The sequence below is a fragment of the Oncorhynchus nerka genome, linkage group LG18 (assembly GCF_034236695.1).
Source record: "Oncorhynchus nerka isolate Pitt River linkage group LG18, Oner_Uvic_2.0, whole genome shotgun sequence".
Lineage (NCBI taxonomy): Eukaryota > Metazoa > Chordata > Actinopteri > Salmoniformes > Salmonidae > Oncorhynchus > Oncorhynchus nerka.
In genome coordinates this window covers 82,868,654-82,888,069 of record NC_088413.1, presented here as the reverse complement: position 1 = coordinate 82,888,069, position 19,416 = coordinate 82,868,654, and the positions used below count along the sequence as shown (strand labels likewise).

Here is a 19,416-nt window from a genome sequence, read left to right as displayed (position 1 = left end):
CCTCTGTCTCTCTGTCATCCTCTCCTCTCTGTCTCTCTATTAAAGTTGAATGGAAACACTCATTATGATGAAATCTCTGGGTTTAAAGATTACAGTTAGAGTTAGAGATACCATTAGAGTCAGAATCTAGTTCAGATACCATTAGAGTCAGATTCTAGTTCAGATACCATTAGAGTCAGATTCTAGTTCAGATACCATTAGAGTCAGAATCTAGTTCAGATACCATTAGAGTCAGATTCTAGTTCAGATACCATTAGAGTCAGAATCTAGTTCAGATACCATTAGAGTCAGATTCTAGTTCAGATACCATTAGAGTCAGATTCTAGTTCAGATACCATTAGAGTCAGGTTCTAGTTCATAGAGATACCATTAGAGTCAGATTCTAGTTCATATACCATTAGAGTCAGAATCTAGTTCAGATACCATTAGAGTCAGATTCTAGTTCAGATAACATTAGAGTCAGATTCTAGTTCAGATATCATTAGAGTCAGATTCTAGTTCAGATAACATTAGAGTCAGATTCTAGTTCAGATATCATTAGAGTCAGATTCTAGTTCAGATAACATTAGAGTCAGATTCTAGTTCATATACCATTAGAGTCAGAATCTAGTTCAGATACCATTAGAGTCAGATTCTAGTTCAGATACCATTAGAGTCAGGTTCTAGTTCATAGAGATACCATTAGAGTCAGATTCTAGTTCAGATTCCATTAGAGTCAGATTCTAGTTCAGATACCATTAGAGTCAGATTCTAGTTCAGATACCATTAGAGTCAGATTCTAGTTCATATACCATTAGAGTCAGATTCTAGTTCAGATACCATTAGAGTCAGATTCTAGTTCATATAGATACCATTAGAGTCAGAATCTAGTTCAGATAACATTAGAGTCAGATTCTAGTTCAGATAACATTAGAGTCAGATTCTAGTTCAGATAACATTAGAGTCAGATTCTAGTTCATGCAGATAACAGAGTCATGCTAGAGACTGGGTGTCTCACACCTTTGAGGATGATGGAGAATGTGACAGTATGTTTTCAAACAGGGTTGGTTACGTTACCAAATATCTACAGTGTGAGAGATGAGAGTTGACCATCAATAAAACTGAAACATCTTCTAACTGGTGACCCATCTTTCCTTCTGACCTCAGCTTCCTGTGTTTTGACCCTTGACCTCTGTGTGCTGCCACATCTAAACTCTAACTTCCCCCTGCAGATGACCCAGTCCCCACGGGCGGAGCCGCAGCAGGGTCAGCTCATAGGGAGTTTCGATGAGAAGGCGTACCTGTTGGGGAAACAGCTGAAGGCGGGAGACGACCCCTACAGAGACCACGCCTTCAACCTGGCTGAGAGCGACCGACTCGGCTCCGAACGGGCCATCAGAGACACACGGCACTACAGGTGACTACACACAGACCGACTGGGCTCCTAGCAGGCCATCAGAGACACACGACACTACAGGTGTCTTACACACAGACCGACTGGGCTCCTAGAGGGCCATCAGAGACACTACAGGTGACTACACACAGACCGACTGGGCTCCTAGAGGGCCATCAGAGACACTACAGGTGACTACACACAGACCGACTGGGCTCCTAGAGGGCCATCAGAGACACTACAGGTGACTACACACAGACCGACTGGGCTCCTAGAGGGCCATCAGAGACACACAACACTACAGGTGACTACACACAGACCGACTGGGCTCCTAGAGGGTCATCAGAGACACTACAGGTGACTACACACAGACCGACTGGGCTCCTAGAGGGCCATCAGAGACACTACAGGTGACTTACACACAGACCGACTGGGCTCCTAGCAGGCCATCAGAGACACACGACACTACAGGTGAATACACACAGACCGACTGGGCTCCTAGAGGGCCATCAGAGACACACGACACTACAGGTGACTACACACAGACCGACTGGGCTCCTAGAGGGCCATCAGAGACACTACAGGTGAATACACACAGACCGACTGGGCTCCTAGAGGGCCATCAGAGACACACAACACTACAGGTGACTACACACAGACCGACTGGGCTCCTAGAGGGCCATCAGAGACACTACAGGTGAATACACACAGACCGACTGGGCTCCTAGAGGGCCATCAGAGACACTACAGGTGACTACACACAGACCGACTGTGCTCCTAGAGGGCCATCAGAGACACTACAGGTGACTACACACAGACCGACTGGGCTCCTAGAGGGCCATCAGAGACACTACAGGTGAATACACACAGACCGACTGGGCTCCTAGAGGGCCATCAGAGACACACGACACTACAGGTGACTACACACAGACCGACTGGGCTCCTAGAGGGCCATCAGAGACACTACAGGTGAATACACACAGACCGACTGGGCTCCTAGAGGGCCATCAGAGACACTACAGGTGACTACACACAGACCGACTGGGCTCCTAGAGGGCCATCAGAGATACTACAGGTGAATACACACAGACCGACTGGGCTCCTAGAGGGTCATCAGAGATACTACAGGTGAATACACACAGACCGACTGGGCTCCTAGAGGGCCATCAGAGACACTACAGGTGACTACACACAGACCGACTGGGCTCCTAGAGGGCCATCAGAGACACACGACACTACAGGTGACTACACACAGACCGACTGGGCTCCTAGAGGGCCATCAGAGACACACGACACTACAGGTGACTACACACAGACCGACTGGGCTCCTAGAGGGCCATCAGAGACACACGACACTACAGGTGAATACACACAGACCGACTGGACTCCTAGAGGGTCATCAGAGACACACGACGCTACAGGTGAATACACACAGACCGACTGGGCTCCTAGCAGGCCATCAGAGACACACGACACTACAGGTGAATACACACAGACCGACTGGACTCCTAGAGGGCCATCAGAGACACACGACACTACAGGTGACTACACACAGACCGACTGGGCTCCTAGAGGGTCATCAGAGACACTACAGGTGACTACACACAGACCGACTGGGCTCCTAGAGGGCCATCAGAGACACTACAGGTGAATACACACAGACCGACTGGGCTCCTAGAGGGCCATCAGAGACACTACAGGTGAATACACACAGACCGACTGGGCTCCTAGAGGGCCATCAGAGACACACGACACTACAGGTGAATACACACAGACCGACTGGGCTCTTAGCGGGCCATCAGAGACACTACAGGTGACTACACACAGACCGACTGGGCTCCTAGAGGGCCATCAGAGACACTACAGGTGAATACAGGTGACCATCACACACACACTACAGGTGACTACACACAGACTGGGCTCCTAGAGGGCCATCAGAGACACTACAGGTGAATACACACAGACCGACTGGGCTCCTAGAGGGCCATCAGAGACACACGACACTACAGGTGACTACACACAGACCGACTGGGCTCCTAGAGGGCCATCAGAGACACTACAGGTGACTACACACAGACCGACTGGGCTCCTAGAGGGCCATCAGAGACACTACAGGTGAATACACACAGACCGACTGGGCTCCTAGAGGGTCATCAGAGACACACAGGTGTCTTACAGGTGAGAGGGCTACACACAGACCACAGACCGACTGGGCTCCTAGAGGGCCATCAGAGACACACGACACTACAGGTGAATACACACAGACTGACTGGGCTCCTAGAGGGCCATCAGAGACACACGACACTACAGGTGACTACACACAGACCGACTGGGCTCCTAGAGGGCCATCAGACACACGACACTACAGGTGACTACACACAGACCGACTGGGCTCCTAGGTGAGACACACGACACTACAGGTGACTACAGACCGACTGGGCTCCTAGAGGGTCATCAGAGACACTACAGGTGTCTTACACACAGACCGACTGGGCTCCTAGAGGGTCATCAGAGACACTACAGGTGTCTTACACACAGATCACCTGGGCTCCTAGCAGGCCATCAGAGACACTACAGGTGACTACACACAGACCGACTGGGCTCCTAGAGGGCCATCAGAGACACTACAGGTGACTACACACAGACCGACTGGGCTCCTAGAGGGCCATCAGAGACACACGACACTACAGGTGAATACACACAGACCGACTGGGCTCTTAGCGGGCCATCAGAGACACTACAGGTGACTACACACAGACCGACTGGGCTCCTAAAGGGCCATCAGAGACACTACAGGTGACTACACACAGACCGACTGGGCTCCTAGAGGGCCATCAGAGACACTACAGGTGAATACACACAGACCGACTGGGCTCCTAGAGGGCCATCAGAGACACACGACACTACAGGTGACTACACACAGACCGACTGGGCTCCTAGAGGGCCATCAGAGACACTACAGGTGAATACACACAGACCGACTGGGCTCCTAGAGGGTCATCAGAGACACTACAGGTGACTACACACAGACCGACTGGGCTCCTAGAGGGTCATCAGAGACACTACAGGTGTCTTACACACAGACCGACTGGGCTCCTAGAGGGTCATCAGAGACACTACAGGTGTCTTACACACAGACCGACTGGGCTCCTAGAGGGCCATCAGAGACACTACAGGTGTCTTACACACAGACCGACTGGGCTCCTAGAGGGCCATCTTAGACACACGACACTACAGGTGAATACACACAGACCGACTGGGCTCCTAGAGGGCCATCAGAGACACTACAGGTGACTACACACAGACCGACTGGGCTCCTAGAGGGCCATCAGAGACACTACAGGTGACTACACACAGACCGACTGGGCTCCTAGAGGGCCATCAGAGACACTACAGGTGACTACACACAGACCGACTGGGCTCCTAGAGGGCCATCAGAGACACTACAGGTGACTACACACAGACCGACTGGGCTCCTAGAGGGCCATCAGAGACACTACAGGTGAATACACACAGACCGACTGGGCTCCTAGAGGGCCATCAGAGACACACGACACTACAGGTGACTACACACAGACCGACTGGGCTCCTAGAGGGCCATCAGAGACACTACAGGTGAATACACACAGACCGACTGGGCTCCTAGAGGGCCATCAGAGACACTACAGGTGACTACACACAGACCGATTGGGCTTCTAGAGGGCCATCAGAGACACTACAGGTGTCTTACACACAGACCGACTGGGCTCCTAGAGGGCCATCAGAGACACACGACACTACAGGTGAATACACACAGACCGACTGGGCTCCTAGAGGGCCATCAGAGACACTACAGGTGACTACACACAGACCGATTGGGCTTCTAGAGGGCCATCAGAGACACTACAGGTGTCTTACACACAGACCGACTGGGCTCCTAGAGGGCCATCAGAGACACACGACACTACAGGTGAATACACACAGACCGACTGGGCTCCTAGAGGGCCATCAGAGACACTACAGGTGACTACACACAGACCGACTGGGCTCCTAGAGGGTCATCAGAGACACTACAGGTGAATACACACAGACCGACTGGGCTCCTAGAGGGTCATCAGAGACACTACAGGTGTCTTACACACAGACCGACTGGGCTCCTAGAGGGCCATCAGAGACACACGACACTACAGGTGACTACACACAGACCGACTGGGCTCCTAGAGGGCCATCAGAGACACTACAGGTGACTACACACAGACCGACTGGGCTCCTAGAGGGCCATCAGAGACACTACAGGTGACTACACACAGACCGACTGGGCTCCTAGAGGGCCATCAGAGACACTACAGGTGACTACACACAGACCGACTGGGCTCCTAGAGGGCCATCAGAGACACTACAGGTGACTACACACAGACCGACTGGGCTCCTAGAGGGCCATCAGAGACACACGACACTACAGGTGACTACACACAGACCGACTGGGCTCCTAGAGGGCCATCAGAGACACTACAGGTGACTACACACAGACCGACTGGGCTCCTAGAGGGTCATCAGAGACACTACAGGTGACTACACACAGACCGACTGGGCTCCTAGAGGGCCATCAGAGACACACGACACTACAGGTGACTACACACAGACCGACTGGGCTCCTAGAGGGTCATCAGAGACACTACAGGTGTCTTACACACAGACCGACTGGGCTCCTAGAGGGTCATCAGAGACACTACAGGTGTCTTACACACAGATCACCTGGGCTCCTAGCAGGCCATCAGAGACACTACAGGTGACTACACACAGACCGACTGGGCTCCTAGAGGGCCATCAGAGACACTACAGGTGACTACACACAGACCGACTGGGCTCCTAGAGGGCCATCAGAGACACACGACACTACAGGTGAATACACACAGACCGACTGGGCTCTTAGCGGGCCATCAGAGACACTACAGGTGACTACACACAGACCGACTGGGCTCCTAAAGGGCCATCAGAGACACTACAGGTGACTACACACAGACCGACTGGGCTCCTAGAGGGCCATCAGAGACACTACAGGTGAATACACACAGACCGACTGGGCTCCTAGAGGGCCATCAGAGACACACGACACTACAGGTGACTACACACAGACCGACTGGGCTCCTAGAGGGCCATCAGAGACACTACAGGTGAATACACACAGACCGACTGGGCTCCTAGAGGGTCATCAGAGACACTACAGGTGACTACACACAGACCGACTGGGCTCCTAGAGGGTCATCAGAGACACTACAGGTGTCTTACACACAGACCGACTGGGCTCCTAGAGGGTCATCAGAGACACTACAGGTGTCTTACACACAGACCGACTGGGCTCCTAGAGGGCCATCAGAGACACTACAGGTGTCTTACACACAGACCGACTGGGCTCCTAGAGGGCCATCAGAGACACACGACACTACAGGTGAATACACACAGACCGACTGGGCTCCTAGAGGGCCATCAGAGACACTACAGGTGACTACACACAGACCGACTGGGCTCCTAGAGGGCCATCAGAGACACTACAGGTGACTACACACAGACCGACTGGGCTCCTAGAGGGCCATCAGAGACACTACAGGTGACTACACACAGACCGACTGGGCTCCTAGAGGGCCATCAGAGACACTACAGGTGACTACACACAGACCGACTGGGCTCCTAGAGGGCCATCAGAGACACTACAGGTGAATACACACAGACTGACTGGGCTCCTAGAGGGCCATCAGAGACACACGACACTACAGGTGACTACACACAGACCGACTGGGCTCCTAGAGGGCCATCAGAGACACTACAGGTGAATACACACAGACCGACTGGGCTCCTAGAGGGCCATCAGAGACACTACAGGTGACTACACACAGACCGATTGGGCTTCTAGAGGGCCATCAGAGACACTACAGGTGTCTTACACACAGACCGACTGGGCTCCTAGAGGGCCATCAGAGACACACGACACTACAGGTGAATACACACAGACCGACTGGGCTCCTAGAGGGCCATCAGAGACACTACAGGTGACTACACACAGACCGATTGGGCTTCTAGAGGGCCATCAGAGACACTACAGGTGTCTTACACACAGACCGACTGGGCTCCTAGAGGGCCATCAGAGACACACGACACTACAGGTGAATACACACAGACCGACTGGGCTCCTAGAGGGCCATCAGAGACACTACAGGTGACTACACACAGACCGACTGGGCTCCTAGAGGGTCATCAGAGACACTACAGGTGAATACACACAGACCGACTGGGCTCCTAGAGGGTCATCAGAGACACTACAGGTGTCTTACACACAGACCGACTGGGCTCCTAGAGGGCCATCAGAGACACACGACACTACAGGTGACTACACACAGACCGACTGGGCTCCTAGAGGGCCATCAGAGACACTACAGGTGACTACACACAGACCGACTGGGCTCCTAGAGGGCCATCAGAGACACTACAGGTGACTACACACAGACCGACTGGGCTCCTAGAGGGCCATCAGAGACACTACAGGTGACTACACACAGACCGACTGGGCTCCTAGAGGGTCATCAGAGACACTACAGGTGACTACACACAGACCGACTGGGCTCCTAGCGGACCATCAGAGACACACGATGCTACAGGTGTCTTAAAAAGTTATAAAAGCAACCATATGTTAGGATTTATGATGGTATTGCCTTCATGTGCAGGGTGAACGGGACAATATGCACAGTAGGTGTGAATACTTTACTAAAACAATGTTTCTTCTTAAATGTTTGTAGATGTGCCTCCGTGAATTACGACGTTAAGCTTCCTCCTACGAGCATCATCATCACCTTCCACAATGAAGCTCGCTCCACCCTGCTCCGCACCATCAAAAGGTAAGGAACCATTTTGTGCCTTCCACAATGAAGCTCGCTCCACCCTGCTCCGCACCATCAAAAGGTAAGGAACCGTTTTGTACCTTCCACAATGAAGCTCTCTCCACCCTGCTCCGCACCATCAAAAGGTAAGGAACCGTTTTGTGCCTTCCACAATGAAGCTCGCTCCACCCTGCTCCGCACCATCAAAAGGTAAGGAACCATTTTGTGCCTTCCACAATGAAGCTCGCTCCACCCTGCTCCGCACCATCAAAAGGTAAGGAACCGTTTTGTACCTTCCACAATGAAGAATCGACCCTCCGACTTAATGCTGCCTTTTCTCTCCCTCTCTCAGTGTCCTGATGAGGAGCCCTCCCTCTCTGATCCAGGAGATCATCCTGATAGACGACTTCAGTACCGACCGTGAGGCCTCTCTTCTTGTTCTCAGTCCTCCTCTTTAAATAGTCTCTAGTCTTTACACGGCTCACACCGTGAGGCTCTGACAATAAACCTGCACAGTTTCCTAACAGGAGGTTTAAGCAGCAGTAGGTCCTTGCTAGTAAAAATATATATTTTCAAACATGAAGTTTAGGAGTCAGGGTTTGGGACAGACACCTCTCAGTATATATAACATGAAGTTTAGGAGTCAGGGTTTGGGACAGACACCTCTCAGTAGATATAACATGAAGTTTAGGAGTCAGGGTTTGGGACAGACACCTCTCAGTAGATATAACATGAAGTTTAGGAGTCAGGGTTTGGGACAGACACCTCTCAGTAGATATAACATGAAGTTTAGGAGTCAGGGTTTGGGACAGACACCTCTCAGTAGATATAACATGAAGTTTAGGAGTCAGGGTTTGGGACAGACACCTCTCAGTAGATATAACATGAAGTTTAGGAGTCAGGGTTTGGGACAGACACCTCTCAGTAGATATAACATGAGTTTAGGAGTCAGGGTTTGGGACAGACATCTCTCAGTAGATATAACATGAGTTTAGGAGTCAGGGTTTGGGACAGACACCTCTCAGTAGATATAACATGAGTTTAGGAGTCAGGGTTTGGGACAGACACCTCTCAGTAGATATAACATGAGTTTAGGAGTCAGGGTTTGGGACAGACACCTCTCAGTAGATATAACATGAGTTTAGGAGTCAGGGTTTGGGACAGACACCTCTCAGTAGATATAACATGAGTTTAGGAGTCAGGGTTTGGGACAGACACCTCTCAGTAGATATAACATGAAGTTTAGGAGTCCAGGGTTTGGGACAGACACCTCTCAGTAGATATAACATGAAGTTTAGGAGTCAGGGTTTGGGACAGACACCTCTCAGTAGATATAACATGAGTTTAGGAGTCAGGGTTTGGGACAGACACCTCTCAGTAGATATAACATGAGTTTAGGAGTCAGGGTTTGGGACAGACACCTCTCAGTAGATATAACATGAAGTTTAGGAGTCCAGGGTTTGGGACAGACACCTCTCAGTAGATATAACATGAAGTTTAGGAGTCAGGGTTTGGGACAGACACCTCTCAGTAGATATAACATGAGTTTAGGAGTCAGGGTTTGGGACAGACACCTCTCAGTAGATATAACATGAAGTTTAGGAGTCAGGGTTTGGGACAGACACCTCTCAGTAGATATAACATGAGTTTAGGAGTCAGGGTTTGGGACAGACACCTCTCAGTAGATATAACATGAGTTTAGGAGTCAGGGTTTGGGACAGACACCTCTCAGTAGATATAACATGAAGTTTAGGAGTCAGGGTTTGGGACAGACACCTCTCAGTAGATATAACATGAAGTTTAGGAGTCCAGGGTTTGGGACAGACACCTCTCAGTAGATATAACATGAAGTTTAGGAGTCAGGGTTTGGGACAGACACCTCTCAGTAGATATAACATGAAGTTTAGGAGTCCAGGGTTTGGGACAGACACCTCTCAGTAGATATAACATGAAGTTTAGGAGTCAGGGTTTGGGACAGACACCTCTCAGTAGATATAACATGAAGTTTAGGAGTCAGGGTTTGGGACAGACACCTCTCAGTATATATAACATGAAGTTTAGGAGTCAGGGTTTGGGACAGACACCTCTCAGTAGATATAACATGAGGTTTAGGAGTCAGGGTTTGGGACAGACACCTCTCAGTAGATATAACATGAAGTTTAGGAGTCAGGGTTTGGGACAGACATCTCTCAGTAGATATAACATGAAGTTTAGGAGTCCAGGGTTTGGGACAGACACCTCTCAGTAGATATAACATGAAGTTTAGGAGTCAGGGTTTGGGACAGACACCTCTCAGTAGATATAACATGAAGTTTAGGAGTCCAGGGTTTGGGACAGACACCTCTCAGTAGATATAACATGAAGTTTAGGAGTCAGGGTTTGGGACAGACACCTCTCAGTAGATATAACATGAAGTTTAGGAGTCAGGGTTTGGGACAGACACCTCTCAGTATATATAACATGAAGTTTAGGAGTCAGGGTTTGGGACAGACACCTCTCAGTAGATATAACATGAAGTTTAGGAGTCAGGGTTTGGGACAGACACCTCTCAGTATATATAACATGAAGTTTAGGAGTCAGGGTTTGGGACAGACACCTCTCAGTATATATAACATGAAGTTTAGGAGTCAGGGTTTGGGACAGACACCTCTCAGTAGATATAACATGAGGTTTAGGAGTCAGGGTTTGGGACAGACACCTCTCAGTAGATATAACATGAAGTTTAGGAGTCAGGATTTGGGACAGACACCTCTCAGTAGATATAACATGAAGTTTAGGAGTCAGGGTTTGGGACAGACATCTCTCAGTAGATATAACATGAAGTTTAGGAGTCAGGGTTTGGGACAGACACCTCTCAGTAGATATAACATGAAGTTTAGGAGTCAGGGTTTGGGACAGACACCTCTCAGTAGATATAACATGAAGTTTAGGAGTCAGGGTTTGGGACAGACACCTCTCAGTAGATATAACATGAAGTTTAGGAGTCAGGGTTTGGGACAGACACCTCTCAGTAGATATAACATGAAGTTTAGGAGTCAGGGTTTGGGACAGACACCTCTCAGTAGATATAACATGAAGTTTAGGAGTCAGGGTTTGGGACAGACACCTCTCAGTATATATAACATGAAGTTTAGGAGTCAGGGTTTGGGACAGACACCTCTCATATTAATTTAACAATATGTTTGTTATTGCCTTTGATTGAATTAGAACATACTTTATCATGAAGTAATTAAATGTCCTACATTAACAGTAAATGAACAGTTAAAAAAACAAAACATTTTTTGGTGGTTGGACAGCAAATGACACTACTTCAGTAGAAAAGCCATGAAGGGCCCTTCTTTTGAGCAGAACCCTATGGGCCCTAGTCCACTATGAAGGGCCCTTCTTTTGAGCAGAACCCTATGGGCCCTAGTGCACTATGAAGGGCCCTTCTTTTGAGCAGAACCCTATGGGCCCTAGTGCACTATGAAGGGCCCTTCTTTTGAGCAGAACCCTATGGGCCCTAGTGCACTATGAAGGGCCCTTCTTTTGAGCAGAACCCTATGGGCCTAGTGCACTATGAAGGGCCCTTCTTTTGAAACAGAACCCTATGGGCCCTAGTGCACTATGAAGGGCCCTTCTTTTGAGCAGAACCCTATGGGCCCTAGTGCACTATGAAGGGCCCTTCTTTTGAGCAGAACCCTATGGGCCCTAGTGCACTATGAAGGGCCCTTCTTTTGAGCAGAACCCTATGGGCCCTAGTGCACTATGAAGGGCCCTTCTTTTGAGCAGAACCCTATGGGCCCTAGTGCACTATGAAGGGCCCTTCTTTTGAGCAGAACCCTATGGGCCCTAGTGCTAGTTCTTTTGAGCACTATGAAGGGCCCTTCTTTTGAGCAGAACCCTATGGGCCCTAGTGCACTATGAAGGGCCCTTCTTTTGAGCAGAACCCTATGGGCCCTAGTGCACTATGAAGGGCCCTTCATTTGAGCAGAACCCTATGGGCCCTAGTGCACTATGAAGGGCCCTTCTTTTGAGCAGAACCCTATGGGCCCTAGTGCACTATGAAGGGCCCTTCTTTTGAGCAGAACCCTATGGGCCCTAGTGCACTATGAAGGGCATAGGGGGCCATGTGGGTCTAGCAACATTCTGCAGACCAGGAAGCTCAGGAGAGGATAATCCTTTTAATGCTAGCCTTAATCACCAGAGAACTGCCCTTAATCACCAGAGAACTGCCCTTAATCACCAGAGAACTGCCCTTAATCACCAGAGAACTGCCCTTAATCACCAGAGAACTGCCCTTAATCACCAGAGAACTGCCCTTAATCACTAGAGAACTGCCCTTAATCACCAGAGAACTGCCCTTAATCACCAGAGAACTGCCCTTAATCACCAGAGAACTGCCCTTAATCACCAGAGAACTGCCCTTAATCACCAGAGAACTGCCCTTAATCACCAGAGAACTGCCCTTAATCACTAGAGGACTGTTGCCTTAATCACCAGAGAACTGCCCTTAATCACCAGAGAACTGCCCTTAATCAAGGACACTGTCACTGATCGAGATGGAAGGACCATGTGACTCCACCAGACAGACGGACGGATGAACAGACGGACGAGCGGTTAGGCATACAGACAGACAGGCAGTCAGACAGACAGACAGACAGGCAGTCAGACAGGCAGGCAGTCAGACAGACAGACAGACAGACAGACAGACAGACAGACAGGCAGGCAGTCAGACAGGCAGTCAGACAGACAGGCAGACAGACAAGCAGACAGACAGGCAGACAGACAGACAGACAGACAGACAGACAGTCAGACAGACAGACAGACAGTCAGTCAGACAGACAGGCAGATAAGCAGACAGACAGGCAGTCAGACAGGCAGTCAGACAGGCAGTCAGACAGACAGACAGACAGACAGACAGACAGGCAGTCAGACAGGCAGTCAGACAGACAGACAGACAGACAGGCAGACAAGCAGACAGACAGGCAGTCAGACAGACAGGCAGACAAGCAGACAGACAGGCAGTCAGACATACAGGCAGATAAGCAGACAGACAGGCAGTCAGCCAGACAGGCAGATAAGCAGACAGACAGGCAGTCAGACAGACAGGCAGATAAGCAGACAGACATCAGTGAAGTTGTGTGTGTGTGTGTGTGTGTGTGTGTGTGTGTGTGTGTGTGTGTGTGTGTGTGTGTGTGTGTGTGTGTGTGTGTGTGTGTGTGTGTGTGTGTGTGTGTGTGTGTGTGTGTGTGTGTGTGTGTGTGTTTCTAACGAGACATCCTCTCTGGTTCCAGCTGAGGACTGCCAGCTGCTCTCCCAGATCCCCAAAGTACGCTGCCTGAGGAACGGCCGCCGAGAGGGTGAGTGTCAAATTAAATCAATTAACATTTGTGAAGTATGTGTGTGTTTGTAAATAAATAACAAAAGTACAAAATAAAAAATCTATATAAAAATGTCTGTTAAATGACTCACTGGATCAGAGAGTCTGTTAAATGACTCACTACTGTAGTGGCTCTGGATCAGAGAGTCTGTTAAATGACTCACTACTGTAGTGTCTCTGGATCAGAGAGTCTGTTAAATGACTCACTACTGAAGTGGCTCTGGATCAGAGAGTCTGTTAAATGACTCACTACTGTAGTGGCTCTGGATCAGAGAGTCTGTTAAATGACTCACTACTGTAGTGGCTCTGGATCAGAGAGTCTGCTAAATGACTCACTACTGTAGTGGCTCTGGATCAGAGAGTCTGTTAAATGACTCACTACTGTAGTGGCTCTGGATCAGAGAGTCTGTTAAATGACTCACTACTGAAGTAGCTCTGGATCAGAGAGTCTGCTAAATGACTCACTACTGTAGTGGCTCTGGATCAGAGAGTCTGTTAAATGACTCACTACTGTAGTGGCTCTGGATCAGAGAGTCTGTTAAATGACTCACTACTGTAGTGGCTCTGGATCAGAGAGTCTGTTAAATGACTCACTACTGTAGTGGCTCTGGATCAGAGAGTCTGCTAAATGACTCACTACTGTAGTGGCTCTGGATCAGAGAGTCTGTTAAATGACTCACTACTGTAGTGGCTCTGGATAAGAGAGTCTGGTAAATGACTCACTACTGTAGTGGCTCTGGATCAGAGAGTCTGCTAAATGACAGGGCAGCCCGTCAGGAAATCCAGGACCCAGTTGCTCAAGGTGGCTCAAGATTAATGATGAGCTTGGAGGGTACTATGGTGCTGAAGGCTGAGCTGTAGTCAATGAAAAGCATTCTTACATAGGTATTCCTCTTGTCCAGATGGGTTAGGGCAGTGTGCAGTGTGGTTGAGATTGCGTCGTCTGTGGACCTATTGGGGCGGTAAGCAAATTGGAGTGGGTCTAGGGTGTCAGGTAGGGTGGAGGTGATATGGTCCTTGACTAGGCTCTCAAAGCACTTCATGATGACGGAAGTGAGTTTAGTTCAGTTGCTTTCTTGGCTACATGTCCTATATCCCAAGAGAGCCATGATTCCGTGAAATATAAATAGAGTATGTTACAGTCCCTAATGTCTCTCTGGAAGGAGATCCTTGGGAATACAGACTGGGACAAGATGTTCAAAATGTCTGTGAAGAACTCTTGCCAGCTGGTCAGTGCTCTGAGAACGTGTCCTGTTATTCCGTCAGGCCAAGTGGCGAAAAGTCGTACTACACTACAGAATCAGGAGAGGCTCCTGCCCTCTGGGCCGTTCTGACAGCCTCACACTACAGAATCAGGAGAGGCTCCTGCCCTCTGGGCCGTTCTGGCTGCCTCACACTACAGAATCAGGAGAGGCTCCTGCCCTCTGGGCCGTTCTGACTGCCTCACACTACAGAATCAGGAGAGGCTCCTGCCCTCTGGGCCGTTCTGGCTGCCTCACACTACAGAATCAGGAGAGGCTCCTGCCCTCTGGGCCGTTCTGGCTGCCTCACACTACAGAATCAGGAGAGGCTCCTGCCCTCTGGGCCGTTCTGGCTGCCTCACACTACAGAATCAGGAGAGGTTCCTGCCCTCTGGGCCGTTCTGGCTGCCTCACACTACAGAATCAGGAGAGGCTCCTGCCCTCTGGGCCGTTCTGGCTGCCTCACACTACAGAATCAGGAGAGGCTCCTGCCCTCTGGGCCGTTCTGGCTGCCTCACACTACAGAATCAGGAGAGGCTCCTGCCCTCTGGGCCGTTCTGGCTGCCTCACACTACAGAATCAGGAGAGGCTCCTGCCCTCTGGGCCGTTCTGACTGCCTCACACTACAGAATCAGGAGAGGCTCCTGCCCTCTGGGCCGTTCTGGCTGACTCACACTACAGAATCAGGAGAGGCTCCTGCCCTCTGGGCCGTTCTGGCTGCCTCACACTACAGAATCAGGAGAGGCTCCTGCCCTCTGGGCCGTTCTGGCTGCCTCACACTACAGAATCAGGAGAGGCTCCTGCCCTCTGGGCCGTTCTGGCTGCCTCACACTACAGAATCAGGAGAGGCTCCTGCCCTCTGGGCCGTTCTGACTGCCTCACACTACAGAATCAGGAGAGGCTCCTGCCCTCTGGGCCGTTCTGACTGCCTCTGAATCAGGAGAGGCTCCTGCCCTCACACTACAGAATTCAGGAGAGGCTCCTGCCTTCTGGGCCGTTCTGGCTGCCTCACACTACAGAATCAGGAAGGCTCCTGCCCTCTGGGCCGTTCTGACTGCCTCACACTACAGAATCAGGAGAGGCTCCTGCCCTCTGGGCCGTTCTGGCTGCCTCACACTACAGAATCAGGAGAGGCTCCTGCCCTCTGGGCCGTTCTGGCTGCCTCACACTACAGAATCAGGAAAGGCTCCTGCCCTCTGGGCCGTTCTGACTGCCTCACACTACAGAATCAGGAGAGGCTCCTGCCCTCTGGGCCGTTCTGACTGCCTCACACTACAGAATCAGGAGAGGCTCCTGCCCTCTGGGCCGTTCTGACTGCCTCACACTACAGAATCAGGAGAGAGGCTCCTGCCCTCTGGGCCGTTCTGACTGCCTCACACTACAGAATCAGGAGAGGCTCCTGCTCTCTGGGCCGTTCTGACTGCCTCACACTACAGAATCAGGAGAGGCTCCTGCCCTCTGGGCCGTTCTGGCTGCCTCACACTACAGAATCAGGAGAGGCTCCTGCCCTCTGGGCCGTTCTGGCTGCCTCACACTACAGAATCAGGAGAGGCTCCTGCCCTCTGGGCAGTTCTGGCTGCCTCACACTACAGAATCAGGAGAGGCTCCTGCCCTCTGGGCCGTTCTGACTGCCTCACACTACAGAATCAGGAGAGGCTCCTGCCCTCTGGGCCGTTCTGACTGCCTCACACTACAGAATCAGGAGAGGCTCCTGCCCTCTGGGCCGTTCTGCCTCACACTACAGAATCAGGAGAGGCTCCTGCCCTCTGGGCCGTTCTGGCTGCCTCACACTACAGAATCAGGAGAGGCTCCTGCCCTCTGGGCCGTTCTGGCTGCCTCACACTACAGAATCAGGAGAGGCTCCTGCCCTCTGGGCCGTTCTGACTGCCTCACACTACAGAATCAGGAGAGGCTCCTGCCCTCTGGGCCGTTCTGACTGCCTCACACTACAGAATCAGGAGAGGCTCCTGCCCTCTGGGCCGTTCTGACTGCCTCACACTACAGAATCAGGAGAGGCTCCTGCCCTCTGGGCAGTTCTGGCTGCCTCACACTACAGAATCAGGAGAGGCTCCTGCCCTCTGGGCCGTTCTGACTGCCTCACACTACAGAATCAGGAGAGGCTCCTGCCCTCTGGGCCGTTCTGACTGCCTCACACTACAGAATCAGGAGAGGCTCCTGCCCTCTGGGCCGTTCTGACTGCCTCACACTACAGAATCAGGAGAGGCTCCTGCCCTCTGGGCCGTTCTGACTGCCTCACACTACAGAATCAGGAGAGGCTCCTGCCCTCTGGGCCGTTCTGCCTCACACTACAGAATCAGGAGAGGCTCCTGCCCTCTGGGCCGTTCTGGCTGCCTCACACTACAGAATCAGGAGAGGCTCCTGCCCTCTGGGCCGTTCTGGCTGCCTCACACTACAGAATCAGGAGAGGCTCCTGCCCTCTGGGCCGTTCTGACTGCCTCACACTACAGAATCAGGAGAGGCTCCTGCCCTCTGGGCCGTTCTGACTGCCTCACACTACAGAATCAGGAGAGGCTCCTGCCCTCTGGGCAGTTCTGGCTGCCTCACACTACAGAATCAGGAGAGGCTCCTGCCCTCTGGGCCGTTCTGACTGCCTCACACTACAGAATCAGGAGAGGCTCCTGCCCTCTGGGCCGTTCTGACTGCCTCACACTACAGAATCAGGAGAGGCTCCTGCCCTCTGGGCCGTTCTGCCTCACACTACAGAATCAGGAGAGGCTCCTGCCCTCTGGGCCGTTCTGGCTGCCTCACACTACAGAATCAGGAGAGGCTCCTGCCCTCTGGGCCGTTCTGGCTGCCTCACACTACAGAATCAGGAGAGGCTCCTGCCCTCTGGGCCGTTCTGACTGCCTCACACTACAGAATCAGGAGAGGCTCCTGCCCTCTGGGCCGTTCTGGCTGCCTCACACTACAGAATCAGGAGAGGCTCCTGCCCTCTGGGCCGTTCTGACTGCCTCACACTATAGAATCAGGAGAGGCTCCTGCCCTCTGGGCCGTTCTGGCTGCCTCACACTACAGAATCAGGAGAGGCTCCTGCCCTCTGGGCCGTTCTGGCTGCCTCACACTACAGAATCAGGAGAGGCTCCTGCCCTCTGGGCCGTTCTGACTGCCTCACACTACAGAATCAGAGGCTCCTGCCCTCTGGTCCGTTCTGACTGCCTCACACTACAGAATCAGGAGAGGCTCCTGCCCTCTGGGCCGTTCTGACTGCCTCACACTACAGAATCAGGAGAGGCTCCTGCCCTCTGGGCCGTTCTGACTGCCTCACACTACAGAATCAGGAGAGTCTCCTGCCCTCTGGGCCGTTCTGACTGCCTCACACTACAGAATCAGGAGAGGCTCCTGCCCTCTGGGCCGTTCTGACTGCCTCACACTACAGAATCAGGAGAGGCTCCTGCCCTCTGGACCGTTCTGACTGCCTCACACTACAGAATCAGGAGAGGCTCCTGCCCTCTGGGCCGTTCTGACTGCCTCACACTACAGAATCAGGAGAGGCTCCTGCCCTCTGGGCCGTTCTGGCTGCCTCACACTACAGAATCAGGAGAGGCTCCTGCCCTCTGGGCCGTTCTGGCTGCCTCACACTACAGAATCAGGAGAGGCTCCTGCCCTCTGGGCCGTTCTGGCTGCCTCACACTACAGAATCAGGAGAGGCTCCTGCCCTCTGGGCCGTTCTGACTGCCTCACACTACCGAATCAGGAGAGGCTCCTGCCCTCTGGGCCGTTCTGGCTGCCTCACACTACAGAATCAGGAGAGGCTCCTGCCCTCTGGGCCGTTCTGACTGCCTCACACTACAGAATCAGGAGAGGCTCCTGCCCTCTGGGCCGTTCTGGCTGCCTCACACTACAGAATCAGGAGAGGCTCCTGCCCTCTGGGCCGTTCTGGCTGCCTCACACTACAGAATCAGGAGAGGCTCCTGCCCTCTGGGCCGTTCTGACTGCCTCATACTACAGAATCAGGAGAGAGGCTCCTGCCCTATGGGCCGTTCTGGCTGCCTCACACTACAGAATCAGGAGAGGCTCCTGCCCTCTGGGCCGTTCTGGCTGCCTCACACTACAGAATCAGGAGAGGCTCCTGCCCTCTGGGCCGTTCTGACTGCCTCACACTACAGAATCAGGAGAGGCTCCTGCCCTCTGGGCCGTTCTGACTGCCTCACACTACAGAATCAGGAGAGGCTCCTGCCCTCTGGGCCGTTCTGGCTGCCTCACACTACAGAATCAGGAGAGTCTCCTGCCCTCTGGGACGTTCTGACTGCCTCACACTACAGAACCAGGAGAGGCTCCTGCCCTCTGGGCCGTTCTGACTGCCTCACACTACAGAATCAGGAGAGGCTCCTGCCCTCTGGGCCGTTCTGGCTGCCTCACACTACAGAATCAGGAGAGGCTCCTGCCCTCTGGGCCGTTCTGACTGCCTCACACTACTGAATCCCCCCCACACCTGTCCCTCTCCTCCAGCCCCCCCTGTCCCTCTCCTCCAGCCCCCCTGTCCCTCTCCTCCAGCCCCCCTGTCCCTCTCCTCCAGCCCCCCCCACCCTGTCCCTCTCCTCCAGCCCCCCTGTCCCTCTCCTCCAGCCC

General features: G+C 52.1%; 1 protein-coding gene across 1 annotated transcript in view; it reads left to right on the top strand.

Moving 5' to 3' along the window:
- The window catches only part of LOC135561655 (polypeptide N-acetylgalactosaminyltransferase 16-like), a 51,007-nt gene that overhangs the window by 12,253 nt on the left and 19,338 nt on the right, over window positions 1–19,416 (top strand). The window contains exons 2-5 of the mRNA XM_065003386.1: window positions 1,212–1,396; window positions 8,143–8,241; window positions 8,576–8,643; window positions 13,500–13,565. Coding sequence (XP_064859458.1) covers window positions 1,212–1,396; window positions 8,143–8,241; window positions 8,576–8,643; window positions 13,500–13,565 — 418 coding nt within the window. The remainder of the gene's footprint in view (window positions 1–1,211; window positions 1,397–8,142; window positions 8,242–8,575; window positions 8,644–13,499; window positions 13,566–19,416) is intronic.